The sequence below is a fragment of the Oryza brachyantha genome, chromosome 11, assembly GCF_000231095.2.
Source record: "Oryza brachyantha chromosome 11, ObraRS2, whole genome shotgun sequence".
Classification (NCBI taxonomy): domain Eukaryota; kingdom Viridiplantae; phylum Streptophyta; class Magnoliopsida; order Poales; family Poaceae; genus Oryza; species Oryza brachyantha.
The window spans coordinates 12,867,517-12,882,497 of NC_023173.2; the positions used below are offsets into that span (position 1 = coordinate 12,867,517).

At 41.3% G+C, this 14,981-nt stretch overlaps 2 protein-coding genes and 1 long non-coding RNA gene across 3 annotated transcripts; all 3 read left to right on the forward strand.

The window, feature by feature from the left end:
* Positions 1 to 1,769: 1,769 nt before the first annotated feature.
* On the forward strand, positions 1,770 to 3,081 carry LOC107305305. The gene is made up of 3 exons (XR_001551433.2): positions 1,770 to 1,983; positions 2,176 to 2,366; positions 2,452 to 3,081. It is a non-coding gene; the product is annotated as an uncharacterized LOC107305305 (long non-coding RNA).
* A 2,364-nt stretch (positions 3,082 to 5,445) lies between these two features.
* Positions 5,446 to 11,863, forward strand: LOC102705674. Its single transcript, XM_040528813.1, has 5 exons — positions 5,446 to 6,917; positions 8,113 to 8,684; positions 8,757 to 8,976; positions 10,096 to 11,440; positions 11,525 to 11,863. The coding sequence occupies exons 1-4, from the start codon at positions 5,637 to 5,639 to the stop codon at positions 11,413 to 11,415; spliced, it is 3,393 nt and encodes a 1,130-aa protein (XP_040384747.1). The 5' UTR covers positions 5,446 to 5,636; the 3' UTR covers positions 11,416 to 11,440; positions 11,525 to 11,863.
* Positions 11,864 to 12,724: 861 nt separating this feature from the next.
* LOC102700188 (succinate dehydrogenase assembly factor 2, mitochondrial) lies at positions 12,725 to 14,748 on the forward strand. The gene is made up of 4 exons (XM_006662902.3): positions 12,725 to 12,968; positions 13,068 to 13,194; positions 14,207 to 14,275; positions 14,356 to 14,748. Exons 1-4 carry the CDS (start codon positions 12,772 to 12,774, stop codon positions 14,497 to 14,499), a joined length of 537 nt encoding a protein of 178 aa, XP_006662965.2. The 5' UTR covers positions 12,725 to 12,771; the 3' UTR covers positions 14,500 to 14,748.
* Positions 14,749 to 14,981: the final 233 nt, after the last annotated feature.

Genomic DNA, 14,981 nt, shown 5'->3' on the forward strand with positions numbered 1-14,981 from the left:
CGTTTGTGATTCATTTGTAGGTAGTTTATTAGAAGAGCTAGGGTTCATGTGGTTTCAATTTGTTTTCTGTGTCTAGGATGTTTGTCTTGCGTAGGAGCATGTGATTTATGCGGAATTTGTGAGGTTTCTGCAGTTTGTTTGTGTCCGTAAGCTCTATGTTCTCAAAACATGAAGTCATAGTCTACGTAACTGAGGTTGTTGCTCCGGTAGATGTTTTATGCTCAGGCTTTGGGGTTTCCATGGCAGTTGCTTTTTTGATCTTGGGTTTTCTGTTGCGAATAACCAAGCACACGATGTGGGTTTATTTGGAGCTCGGGTTTTTTCATATCGACTAATGTTTTGTGTTTTAGACAATGGATGAAGGGGGCAGATCGATTTGTATGCACGAGCAATGAATTGGTGATTTGGTATGCACTGTGTAGCCTAATTTTTTGTGTGATTTAATTTTGGATTAATGTAGTCATTCTTCTGGTCTTGAACTGACGTTCATTAACACAAAATTTTGCATCAAAGTCGCATAGTAATGTTGTATTATTTTTACCATCCAGTTAATAGTTGAGTTCATTCTACTAATTTAGCACAAGGCTTTGTCAAGCACAAATTCTTTTTGAAATGATTTTCTGGTTTACATACTCATGGAGATGCAGAGAACTATTTTCTTGCATGCATTGCACGTATTGCAACCTGAAAAGGGTATCAATTAGTAGATGAGAGTATCCATGGAACCTGGGGAAATTATATTGTTAACCTGGAAGCTTTGAACCTGTACTAGTCTGCTTTGCTCTTAGGGGTGTGCTAAACATTACGGCTTGTTTCGGTTCATAGGATTTTCAAAGAATTACCGTAGGAATTGAAACTTTAGGATATTTTTCTATATGTAATTATGTATCATTTATTTCACTGGAATAGCCCCTAGCCAACTGAATGAGCTTTAACAATGTTAGGACCAATTGAATGAGCCCTAACATTAGTTACATTTTTTTTTCTATTTGGAAGCTTATAAGTTCTGTCTGTTTGTGCTTGCATTTACCTACTTAATAAACTTCTGAATTGTGTTAGTTATGAATTCTATTATAAATTTGTGCAACTCCTATTGTAATCTTGTGCAATTTCAGCCATACATGTGTGCAACTTCCAGTCATAAACATGCAACTTGTTTTTTACTTGTGATGTGTTCTGTACATTTTTTTCTACTTGAATAATCCAGCTATGCCTTTCGAAAGGAAAGGAGCAAACTGAAATTTATGTTTTGTGATTTCAAAGTCAGGAGAAAATAATTACCCCCTGTAAGCAAATTGCACCCCTAGTTGTTACAGTTATTTTTTTCAAGCATAAGCAATTTCTCATGCAATTTGTGCAACTTCAATTATAAATTTTATGCAACTATTGAATTGTGTTGTGTGTCTAGATTTGACCCAAAAACAGGGTGAATAGATGCAACAATTCTGATAGTTACATTAACTTCATACTAAAGTTGCACATTTTGAGATGGTACAAATTTAGTGTATGCGGTGTCCAAGTTTTCTTGATTGACAAAAAGGAAAAAAAATTATGCTGTCATGGTAAGTGCTTTATTGGTAGAAATACTTATTGTTGGGGTTTTCAAGTAACTATTTGTTAACTGCACCATATATATGTAGATTTTATTGGCATTTGTCTATTTCTTTGCTGGTCTTTAGATTCGCACCAGGTCGCCAAAAGTAGTCAACTGGTTTATATCTAGTTAGCCCCATATACACTTCTATTATGTTCAAAAAATATATATACTCTCATACATTGTGCGGGGTAAGAAAATTAATGTTCACTGTTTAATTATGTTGGTATGTTGATTGACTAAATTTGTCTATTTCTGTGTGAACAAATAGGTTGTTGAAACCAGAAAAGGCTCAGGGTTTTTTTGTCACCTTGAAGGACTTATACTGTTACAACGGGCAAAAGCTCCCTTTCGCAGCAGCTCAAATTGGTCAAGCGCTCTGTAACGAGGTCTGTGTTTTGACACATAGTCTTTGCATTCTACATTCTAAGTTACATGCTTGGAGGAATTTGGACTTATTAACTTTAGCTAACTATGCTTAGGACACTCTCCAAGAGCAGTTAACTGACTATTCCAGTTGCTTACAGACTACAGAGTCCTTTCTTTTTTATGTACTTACTTTTCTATACCATGCAAATCAGATCTCTTCACGCCAAGGTCTTCTACAAGTGCATGAATTCACATTAGCCGAGATTGAGCACTTTGTAGATCCTGAGGATAAATCACATTCAAAATTTGCTGATCTTGCTGATTTGGAGTTTTTGGTGTTGCCAAGAGAGCTGCAAATTTCAGGGGAACCAAATTAGTGAAGCGTGGGGAAGCAGTTTCAAAGGTGTGGAGTTTCTGCCTTGGTGACTAAGTTGCAGTCATTTACTGGAATTTTTTAGCTGATGCAGTCTGCTGCTGGGATTTGTTAGATGATGCAGGCTGCCACTTTGTAGATGATGCATGCTGGAGCTGGCGTTTTTTGGATGATGCAGGGTGCTGCTGGCATTTTTTTGGATGATGCGCACCGCTGCTGCCATTTTTTATGATGCAGGCTGCCATTTTTTAGTTGATTTAGCCTGATGCTGCAATTTGTAGATGATGCAGGCTTCGGCTGCCATTTCTTGGATGATGCAGCCGGCCATTTTTTAGCCGGCCACTGTGTCGGACAAGTCGAAGGCGAGGCCACGGAACTCCGGCATTTGCGTCAGGTGGTGCCGCCAGAGCCGTCGAGGAACCACGAGGTTCCCAACCGGGATCAGGCATTGACTCCTTTAAGTCTTTCAGTTAATCCCTATCATAACAGTATTCAAGGGGTCTAGAAAAAGATTTATTTCACATCTATTATGATGTGAAATTATTTCTCCTTAGTCCTATTCAATCTCTCTCTTGAAAAATAACCGGACGAGGCATAATACAGGTACCTGCCTATCGTTCATTGTTCCTAATCTATGATTTAAATATAGGCTAGATTGGACGATTGTCCACTCTGATGAGTCTGGCACTGAGGCTGCGTTGAGGCTGCGTTTAGTTCCAAAAATTTTTAGGAGATATATCACATCGACGCGGACGATCACATGTTTGAAGTATTGAACGTATTTTAATTATAAAATAAATTTCAGATTTCGCTTGGAAACCGTAAGACGAATCTTTTGAGTCTAATTAATCCTTTATTACCACACGTTGGTTATTGTAGCACTTATGACTAATTATGTACAAATTAGACTCAAAAGATTTATCTCACGATTTTCTTGTAATTAGTTTTAATGTTTATATATATTTAATTTTTTTGTTTAGATGTTAAAGATTCGATAAGATATTTTAAAAAATGGTTTTCGGAAACTAAACATGCCCGAGTCCCTAGGACATGATTAAAGATCTCATCTCCGTGAGTCATATCGTCCCTTTTTTTTCTTTTCGTTTTTCCTTTTTTTCCTCTTCTTGGACTGCGACTCTACTTCATACTCTCTCCATCTCAGGTTTTCTGTCTTGAGGCGATGTTAAATAGTTGCATAGTCTGAAAAGGAACCAATAACCATTCTCCTAATTTTCACTAAGTGGTTACTCACCAAGTACTACTTAAAGTCTTAAAACAAGCCTTAGAGAAAATCATACCATATAAACTAAAAGGTCTTTCCTTGACCAAATGATCTTACTCATGCCTTGTTTAGTTTAAATTTTTTTTTCAAAAATATCACATCGAATTTTTGAGCATCTAAATAAAGCATTAAACATAGATAAATCAAAAAACTAATTGCACAGTTACGGAAGAAATATCGAGACAAATCTTTTGAGCCTAATTAGTCCATGACTAGCCATAAGTGCTATAGTTATCAACATGTGCTAATGACGGATTAATTAGGCTTAAAAGATTCGTCTCGCGGTTTCCAATCTAGCCGTGAAATTCGTTTTTTCATTCGTGTCCGAAAACCCCTTTCGACATCCGGTCAAACATTTGACGTGACACTTCTCCCAAAAATTTTCTCAATCTAAACATCACCTCATTACATGCTCTCAATTCGATAATGGTAAGATCATAAGGACATTGGGTCCCAATGGTATATTAGTGGTGGTTTATATCCTGCCACATAACAAAAATGGTAACTTGATAACGTAATTAATGAAAAAGAGAGGGAAAAAGTTAGAAATGGTTTCCTCACGAAGAAATTAAGTTTTCCTCCATCCAATGTAATAAGAAACTATAAATTTACCATTGGGAAGAAACTACTAGTTTTTAGAGTATATGTGTCACGCTCAACATTGGTGGACTAATATAGAGTTAGAAAAGAAAGAAAAAACAATTATTACTTTAAGACATCTTTATTGTGAAAAATGGTTTCTATAGATAATTTCTTATACTATGACAGTCGTGTCAATTTCTTCCGTTAGACTGCCCTAAGATACGACTGTCTAAGTACTCAATTTCTCATTACTTATTTAGTGCCGCCATTAAGTCCAACTAAGTTTTTACATTTAACTTTGGAAAACCCATCATAAAGTCTGTACAAATATACACCATGTGTCCACCATGTGCTATATGTAAGTCCGATTTTATTATCTAGCATTCTTAACTATACTAGACTAAACGACACAAATTTCTTACATCTTAGTTTAAGAAAGGAAAAATGAGCTTAGACAACTAGTTGACCAACCTTTGCTTAAATTTCCATCACACAGCTCCGAGCCTCTAACTATAGAATTTTTAATGTTAAACAATTTTGGAGCAAACACAATAAGGTGAAGTGGACCATAATAATTGTCACATTAGATTTATCCTTAGTTAAAAGAGCAAAATCATGTTTATTTTCACTTAAAATTATTATAGTCTAGATTATTAAGATAACTTACTATAAGCTAGATTATTATAAGTTGAAGTAGATAATGCATGATAAGATGGTAATTAACTTAAAATACCTAAGGACAGCGAGTCTTTAACAATTTAATAGTTTGAAAAGGAATCCTTGGAGGAGCTTATAAATTAGAGTAATCTAGGCTCTAGATCATAATAAGCTGCCACAATAATCTAATTATTTGTTTCGGATTATTTATGTAATCTAGATTATAATAGTTCTAAGCCGGAACAAACCAGATCTAAGAGAGAACAAAAATAAGATATAAATTTATACTCATGGTCCGTTTGGTACGACTCTAATTCTAACATAATCTTTTTATAGAGTTGGAACCCAAGTTTCAGCTCCATACAAATTGAAAATGAAGTAGTCCGAAATGATCCCAAAAAATAAGCTACAAAGGCAGGAGTAGACGAGGACAGTCCCTGCAGGTGGAACCCACATCCAGAGGGCGAGGGAATATCCAACTCCTCGTCACGAGTTCAAGGCCACACTCGCTAACCGACAGGTGGGGCCCGGGGGATTATGAACTATACTGGCCCACCTGTTAGTGAAGTGTACGAGTGATTTGCCATTTCCAATTTCCAACTTCTTCACCTCGCCCACTTGATTCGAGTTCTACTCTCCAGATCTCGCCGTCGCGCTCCGCCGCCTCCGCGTTGGCGTCGTCGTCGTCGTCTTCCCGTCTCCGGCGGATGCCTCCTCCCAAACCCTAAGCCGCCCACCCCGCCAAAACCCTAGATCCCGCGCCCCGGGGCCCCGCCGCCATGGATTCCGCCGCGTCCGGGCCTCGCCACGGCCGCCTCCTCATCTCGCCGTCGCTCTCCTCCCCGACCTTCTCCACCAGCTCGCCCTCCCGGTCCCCGGCACCGCAGCACGACCGCCGCAACTCCACCTCGTCGCCGCAGCCGCTCCTCCCCTTCCCATCGCCTACCTCTAGGTCTCGCTCCTCCGGCGGCGGCGGAGGCGGCGCCGGGGGCCCCCGTGCAGCGGGGACGGCCGCCTCGCCGCCGGCCTTCGCGCACAACGCGCGCGTCGCGGCCGCGCTCGCGCCCGCCGCGGCCTTCCTGCTCGACCTCGGCGGGCTGCCCGTGTTCGCTGTCCTCGCCGTCGGCCTCGCCGCCGCGTACCTCCTCGACGCGCTCCGGCTCCGCCAGGGGGCCTTCTTCACCGTCTGGGCCGCGCTCATCGCCGCTGACGTGGCGTTCTTCTTCTCGGCCTCCCTCTCGTCCGCCGCGTCCGCCTCGCTGCCGCTCACCGTGCTCGCGCTCCTCCTCTGCGCCGAGACCTCCTTCCTCATCGGCGTCTGGGCGTCCCTCCAGTTCCGTTGGATCCAGCTGGAGAACCCGACCATCGTCGCCGCGCTCGAGCGGCTCCTCTTCGCCTGCGTGCCTATCGCGGCGCCTGCAATATTCACATGGGCTGTTGTGTCCGCGGTCGGCATGGCCAACGCCTCCTACTACTTTGCCACGTTCACCATGGTCTTCTACTGGCTGTTCTCCATACCTCGGCCGTCAAGCTTCAAGAACCGAAAGCAGGACTCTCCATGGCAGGATACTGACGGCATTCTTGGCCCCTTGGAGAGCTGTGTGCATGCGCTGTATCTGTTGTTCGTGCCAGTGTTGTTCCATGCTGCATCCCACCATGCTACGCTCTTCGCATCGTGGACCAATGTGTGTGATCTGCTGCTGCTGTTCTTTGTACCATTCTTGTTCCAACTTTATGCTTCCACACGTGGTGCGCTGTGGTGGATTACCAGGGATGCACAGACAATGGATCAGATAAGGATGGCAAATGGCTTGGTTGCGCTGGTTGTAGTGGTGCTTTGCCTTGAGGTTCGAGTTGTATTTCACTCTTTTGGAAGGTATATTCATGCTCCACCACCTCTGAACTACCTTCTTGTAACGGTCACAATGCTTGGCGGTGCTTTGGGTATGGCAGCGCATGCTGCGGGCAAGGTTGGAGATGCTGTTAGCTCGGTGGCCTTTACAGGGTTAGCAGTGCTTGTCAGTGGAGCAGGTGCTGTAGTCATCGGATTCCCTGTTACGGTATGTTGCAGTCTGCTTAATAGCAATATCCACTCTTGCAAATTTATCATCAAAATTTAACAGTACTGATGAGTACATATATGAAGTGTAGTGAACCAAAGGCTTGAATCTTGATGGTCTAAGCTATTGCTAAGTACTAAGTACTCATGGAAGTTGGGTATTTATAGAGTTGTTTGCTACCTGCTACTGCACAGCTATTCAGATTATATAGTAAATTCTACCCTGAAAATCAATGTTGCTACTAAAATAAACTTGTTGAGGGAGCTTCTCGAATTTTGATTTTTCATATGCTTGTAGCTATCTGTTGATTGTAGCTATTTTATGATTGACTTCATTCCATTCATGTATTTGCTTGGTATTTAATATGGATGATCTTTCATGTTGAGTTAGTTGTGGTGTTCCATCTATAAGTTTGATTAGAATTTCATTCCGTAATAACAATCTTTCAAAAGCTGCTATGGAAAGTATTCTATAAGGTACCTTATTCACTGTTACTGTGGAAACAATGTTACCAATGTCAATCAACATTATTTGTGGTGCTGTGATCTCATATAGAAAACTCTCTAGTACTGTACATGGCAGTAGCTCGATGTGGATGCTCTTGAACTATGTACTCTTTTCCGAACTGATATTGTGCTCCCTGAATTTGTCTACTCAAGCTAGTGCAATTTTTGTTTTTCTATGAAAATACTGTACCCAAATCCATATGTTCCTATTCTCACACTCGTCGCCCCTCCTACTCTCTACCATTATACCTTTGGGTAATTTTGCTCCTAAGTAAATCATGATTGTGATGATTCTGTTGAGTCCTTAGTTATTGTTAGGATTTAGTTAGTATTTCTTGCAAACTGTGCATGTTCATAATTACTTGTGCTTGATAAGGTTTAACTTGCACACACTTATATAATAAAAATGATCTTGCTCTACATCAGGTGCTTGATATTCATAGTGAAACAAGTTCCAGAGCGAATGGGCATTATCAAAATTCTAATGGTTCTTGAATATCCATCTCACCTCCATTTGACCATGGACTAGAGTCTTGAGGCAGTAGTTTGTTGATTCTATTGTGGTCATTTTTTGCGCAGCTTACAGTCCTACCATAGTCTCGAATATGCAGCATTATCATAAAAGCTATTACTTATCATTTTTATTTTTATTACCTATACTTATTTCTGTGATCTAATCTTTTTGGCAGTTCCTTCCGCTTCCAATGATTTCTGGTTATTATGCAGCAAGGTTCTTTACTAAGAAAAGCTTATCATCATACTTCACCTTTGTGGCAATAGCAAGCATGATGGTCCTTTGGTTTGTAGTCCATAATTATTGGGATCTGAATATTTGGATTGCTGGCATGCCATTGAAGTCATTCACCAAGTATGTTGTTGCAGCTGTAATCATGGCAATGACTGTTCCTGGTTTGGCTCTTCTCCCAACGAATCTGCGGTTTCTTGTAGAACTTGGTCTTACTGGTCATGCAATATTGCTGTGCTACATTGAGAACCGATTGTTCAACTATGCTACCATGTACTACTTTGGATTTGAAGATGATATCATGTATCCTAGCTATATGGTTTTGATTACAACCTTTTTGGGATTAGCTCTTGTAAGAAGATTATCTGTTGATCAGAGAGTTGGGCCTAAAGCTGCTTGGATCTTGACTTGTCTTTATTCTTCAAAATTATCAATGTTATTTATCACATCAAAATCGGTGCTATGGGTTTCAGCTGTCTTGCTACTTGCTGTTACTCCACCCTTGCTTCTTTACAGGTATACTGCAACCTCATGTTCTAATTAAGTGTTTTGACTTCTTTATGTAAAATATTTCACTGTACCTTCCAGAGACAAGTCAAAAGGGGCTTCAAAGATGAAAGTTTGGCAAGCTTATTTCCATGCATCTGTAGTAGCCTTTTCTGCATGGCTTTGCCGGGAAACAATCTTCGAAGCTTTACAGTGGTGGAATGGAAAGCCTCCTTCAGATGGCCTGCTTTTGGGTTCCTATATTCTGTTGACAGGCGTTGCTTGCATACCAATAGTTGCTCTCCACTTCCCTCATGCTCAGGTATTTGATGCTTGCACCCTTGTTCTAAAAATTATCAGTCTTCTCATAAGCATATTTGTTGTTAGTCCATTCGTGATTTTCTCAATACTTTTGCACCAGAATTCTTCGCGTTTATCTTAACAAGCACAAGCACTTAGAGATTGAGGTTCTAACTGTGGAATTTCAAATGATAACATCAATTGTTCTGTCCAGATTATGTGGGAATTTTTTACCTTTTGAGGGTATCATATTGATTAATATTGCTTTGGGGACACTAATTAACTTCAAACTTGGGTAAATAATTAGATGCAAACATTAGATGACATTACGTCCAGTTCACACTGGTAATCTTCAATCTGACCTTTTTTGGTTTGGCATTACCATGATTTCGGTCCAATTTTATTAACTTCCATATTTTGAATTTGAATTTAGGTTTTTTTTTAACTTTTAAGAGTTTGTCGAAGTGATCCTACTATCATGCACTCATGCCCATGACGTTAAAATTTATTTTATACTACTATAGGGTTTTGCTCGCATGGCCTGCACTATTTGAAGCACAGCTACTTACTGAATACTGATGGCTAGCTAAATGCCCATGGTTCCCTACTGGATAAAAGAAAATATACCATAACATTGTCTAAAATATTTTTCTTTAGCTTATGTTACTTGTTTGCTATAGGCTGCGCTCACCTTGATCATATATTCATATAACCCATTTATATTGGACTATCTGCAATAGCAAAAAAAATATCAGGGGCAATTCATAAAAACCGTAGCAGGAAGAGGTATGGATGAACTTTGAAAGGAGTACATGGTGGTTTATACATGAAGTTATGATTATATAGTTCTCGGATCCCCATGTTTTAGTTTTGCTTCCCTATGTGCATGTCTGAAATAGTCGTCGTACTTGATATTTTTCATCAGTGGAAAGCACATTATGCACAAAGTGCTTACAGTACCTGTTTAGTAGGACGCACCTTCATTTTTACAGATTTGAATTCAAAATTTTTCTGTTCATATACCTCTACCATTATATTTGTTGTTTCTCTTGAAGTGCCAAAGTAGTTGTTTTGGTAATGTGAACCTTACAAGCTATTTTGGAGCTGCTACAATTGATTCTATGTTATTATTCATTTGCAGTCAGCCAAGAGGTTCCTAGTGCTGGTTGTGGCTACAGGGCTTCTTTTTGTTATCATGCAGCCACCTATTAAACTTTCATGGGTATATCGGTCAGAGTTTATCAAAGCAGCACATCTATCTGATGATGACACTTCAATATATGGTTTTATAGCATCCAAGCCCACATGGCCATCATGGCTGCTCATTGCAACAGTGGTACTCACGTTAGCTGCAGTTACATCCATTATCCCTGTGAAGTATGTTGTCGAGTTGAGGGCTTTGTATGCATTGGGGGTTGGAATTACACTTGGCATCTACATATCTGTTCAGTACTTCTTCCAGGCAGTTGTTCTGTATCCTCTTCTTGTTGCAACAATTGTCTCGGCTGCAGTCTTCATAGTATTCACACATCTTCCATCTGAATCCAGTACAAGGGTTTTGCCATGGGTGTTCTCTTTGTTGGTAGTTTTGTTTCCAGTCACATATCTTCTTGAAGGACATCTAAGAGCTAAAAATTTTGTGGATGATGAGGAAGCAGAGAATTTCACCAACATGTTGGCTATAGAAGGGGCCAGAATGTCACTGTTGGGTCTCTATGCTGCCATTTTCATGATTATTGCATTAGAAATTAAGTTTGAACTGGCTTTGCTACTGCGTGAGAAAGCTGTGGACAGAGGTGTAACACATGGTCCACCTGGTCGGAGCTCTGCCTTTCCACCCAAAGCCAGACTACTCCAGCAGCGAAGAGCTCATGCTGCTCCAACCTTCACTATCAAGAGATTGGCAGCAGAGGCAGCTTGGATGCCTGCGATTGGCAATTTTTCAACTGTGTTGTGCTTCATCATCTGCCTTATTCTCAATATAACTCTTACTGGTGGCTCAAATCGTGCTATTTTTTTCCTGGCACCTATCCTTCTGCTTTTAAACCAGGATTCAGACATCTTTGCAGGATTTGGTGACAGGCAACGTTACTTCCCTGTAGCAATCTCTATTTCAGTTTATTTAATATTGACAGCATTGTATAGGATATGGGAGGAGACATGGCCTGGCAATGGAGGGTGGGCACTTGATATTGGGGGTCCAGGCTGGTTCTTTGCTGTGAAAAACATTGCCCTTCTCATGCTCACATTACCTAATCACATACTCTTCAATCGCTTCATGTGGGATTATGTCAGGCAGACAGACGCAAAGCTACTTCTGACTCTACCCCTCAACTTGCCATCAATTATAATGCCAGACATACTTACTGTGCGGGTATTAGGATTGTTGGGTGCTATTTATTCTCTATCACAGTACGTTATATCAAGGCGGATAAGACTTGCCGGGATGAAATACATTTAAACTAGGACATGCAACTTCTTTTGAGGTAAATCTTGTATGTCTTGCTTCGATTATTGTGAATAAGAGCCTCCAGCTTCCTGATAGAAATATTTCGGTGCTTCGTGTGCAGGCTTTAAACCATACAGCGGCAATTGTTTTCAAAGGCTCTTGCTTGAAGTCACCTTTGCCGGGTGAGTTGGAAACAAAAAATTGCCGTGAAGCAGAGAAAAACAATGGTCAATAGTCGTCATCAGTTTTGTACTAGATGATCCTTATACTGGTAAAAACCTAAGGTGTTGTAGTATAATGTTACTGAACTCACCTTGGGTCTTCTGAGCTTGTGACCATACAGCAGTTTATGTCGATACTTTCTTTTTATGAGAGCCTCACCAGAACTGACTTGAGAATCTGTGTAGATTCATTCGTTATCCGAGAAACTAAATTCTGAATGACAGGGTAATGTTCGCCACGGAGCTGTCTTGTTCTTTCGCTGCAGAAACTGTTAATCTTTCCGATGTAGAGTATACAATATACTTATATGATAGGATGTCCGACAGTACAGGTTGAGGTCTAGATGTGATTGGTCTGCGGTTCGGCAATATTCAGTCATTTGTTTCACTTCTGTTCATGAGCTTGGTCTAGGATTGGTATGAACCAATCAGTAGATTTGCTTAGAATTCAGGATATTCGAAACTACATGTTTGATGCCTCAAGTGTACTGAGCGGTAAAATTATGCATTAATGTTGTCATCGGGAGAGCACGAAACTATCTGCCTACGTATTGATAGGAACCAATCGGAAAGATTTACGTGGCTGGTGAAATAGGAAACTTTTTTTTATTAAATAAATCGTTTTAGCGAGTAATTTTATTACTAAACCACTGGATAATTTTTTTTTCAAAACTGAATTTTTTGGCTAAGCTAGTATGAGTGACGTGGCAAGACAACGCTCTCTGGTTGGCATGGCAGGTCGTGCTGCCACACCTTGACAATGGTGTGACAAGCCGTTTCGTTACGTCAATGTTGATGGTGTGACCAAAAGGTTTATACGGTAGAAATATTTTCCTTGGAGGTTTAGTAATATAACTATTTATTGAAAATGTTTAAAAAATAAAAAAATTCGTGAAATAGCTCCTCTTTGTTCGATTGAAAACGTAAATTCCAGAGTCCGCCTTCGTTGCAGGTAAAGCGACTCAGCTCACCACCGGACGCGCGGCACGGTCTGCCTGGCCCAGGCGCTGCCACGTACCACCGCGCCTGGCGGGTCCCACTGGCCAAGCCCGACTCCGCGAAGAGGGAGGTGGGGCCCACCGGTCAGCCATACGTCTCCAACCCCACCTCCCCACGAGGCGATCCCCCACGCACCTCCTCCCCTCCCATGGCGGCCGCGCTCCTCCGGCGCGCGCTCCACCTCCGGCGCGCGCTCCCGTCCCCTCCACGCGCCATCCTCCCCGCCCGCCGCGTCCTCTCCAGCTTCACCACCACGCCGACCCCGACTCCGACCCAGCAGAACAGCTCCTCCACCACCACCATCGACCTCTCCTCCGACGAGAGCCGCCGCCGCCTCATCAACAGGTGCGCCGCGCCCATTTTTCTTCCCCCCTCGAACCCTGGGGTCCCGTCCCCGAGAGAGTGCTCTTGATGTGTGTGTGTTGGTGTGTGGATTTGCCGCAGGCTGGTGTACAGGAGCAAGCAGAGGGGGTTCTTGGAGCTGGACCTGGTGCTGGGGAGCTGGGTCGAGCAGCACATCCACTCCATGGACGAGGCCAACATCCGCTCCCTGCTCCATGTCCTCGACCTCGTAAGATATCCCCGCCGCCCACCCATTAACCTCCTTCCACCTAAGTCTTGTGAAAATTCCATCATTTCATCATATGTGTAACCTTGTTTTGCTCTTGTAACACGGATCAATTAGCTAGTTGAAACTGCTGCCTCGTAAGTCGTAACTCATTATGATCTCCCGTTGCTTGTTTTCCCTGGCCTTTCTAATTTGCAATTCTAGTCTTTGTTTGGGGGCTTAGCCTCCATTGTAACAATAGTTTGTATTGTTTATCCAGGCTGATTCATAGCTGTGTGTTCTTGTAAAGCTCTATAGTTGAACACCTTTAATACAATGGAAAGGATTTTGATAGGTGCTACTCGCAGATTCAAAAGGGCCATGAGGTCTTGGGAACTAGATATATGTGATTTTGATTATTGATGATGAACAGTTCTGACTATCTACATGGGTTGGTTTATTGGTCAAAAATCCAGAAAATAGTTTCATCCCATTGGAATTCAGAAGTTTGCATTATTGTCATCCCTTCTGATCATCCCTCTCTGATCATCCCTGCCTGATCATTCCTGATGTGGAACTAGGGAGTATGCCCCTTAGTTCGTCAATGAGTAATTGGGCAATTCAGCAATTGTGGTTTGTAGCTCTAAGATAATCTAAGTCAGCTGCTTTTAAGACCTAAAAACTTCATAGCATAAAATGGTATGGCTGTTATGTATTTACTTAAGCTGCTAATTTGGTAACAAAGTCTGATTTTCCTTCCTACCATTTATCTTCCCCAGAGGAGCAGTCAAATCATTTCTTTGGTGTACTAAAAATGTTCTTTGCTACACCTGATGTTTTAGAATGTTCATGCATTGTGCATCTCTTATGCACAACAGTTAATTATGTTACATATTAGTACTTCATACTGCTCATCAGTCATGACAGCTTGGAAGGCAAATACCATGATCCATTGGACAGCAGTGCATCGAAGCATCATTTTGTTGTTGTTTTAAATTTGTAAGTTGGCTCTAAGCTATAATTTATGACATCTCAGGAAAACCCAGATTTGTGGAAATGGCTTACTGGTCAAGAGCAACCACCAGAGGCAGTGAATTCTAATCCTGTATGTTATACCGCACAACTCTTCTGTCCCTCTAAATGCTTGGTTCCTTCTGTGTACTGAACATTGCTTTGTCGAAACAGGTATTTATTGCTGTTAAATCGAAGGTCACGGACAACCTGAGCAAGCACTCGTCTCCAGAGACCCGATCAGCGCCTGGTCAGCCATGGGTGAGAGGGTGGGATGATAAGAGAGGAATTGATGGACCAAAGTATGGAAATCAATGATGAGATGCTTTAGAGAGTGGTGTCAGATTATATCGTTAGTATGATCCTGTTTTCCTGCTCCTATTGTATGGTGCTTGTGTAGAAAAATAAATCATGGTGAAATGGTGTCATCCAATTATTTGGAGAATTGGAGTGTCACTATGGATTGTGCTAATAAAGCTCTTTATGAGTTTCAAACACTTCACAGTTGAAGAAAAAGCATAGTTGTACTGATAACAAGTAACCAATAGCTCTATTTTTTACTTGGTATTTCCTCGTTTATGTAACAATGATGGAAATTAGGCCATCTATTTTGCAATGCACAATTGCAACCAAGACCTTGAAAGGCTGTACTAGATTTAAATTACAATTACATGAGATTGCAGGCAGTGATCGCCATTGGTCATGTCACAAAGGTAATCATGTTGCCTTTCGTTAGTCGTCACGCTGAGCGTCATAGATTACTTTGCAGTAGAAAGAATATTAGTTCAAAGACAGCAAAG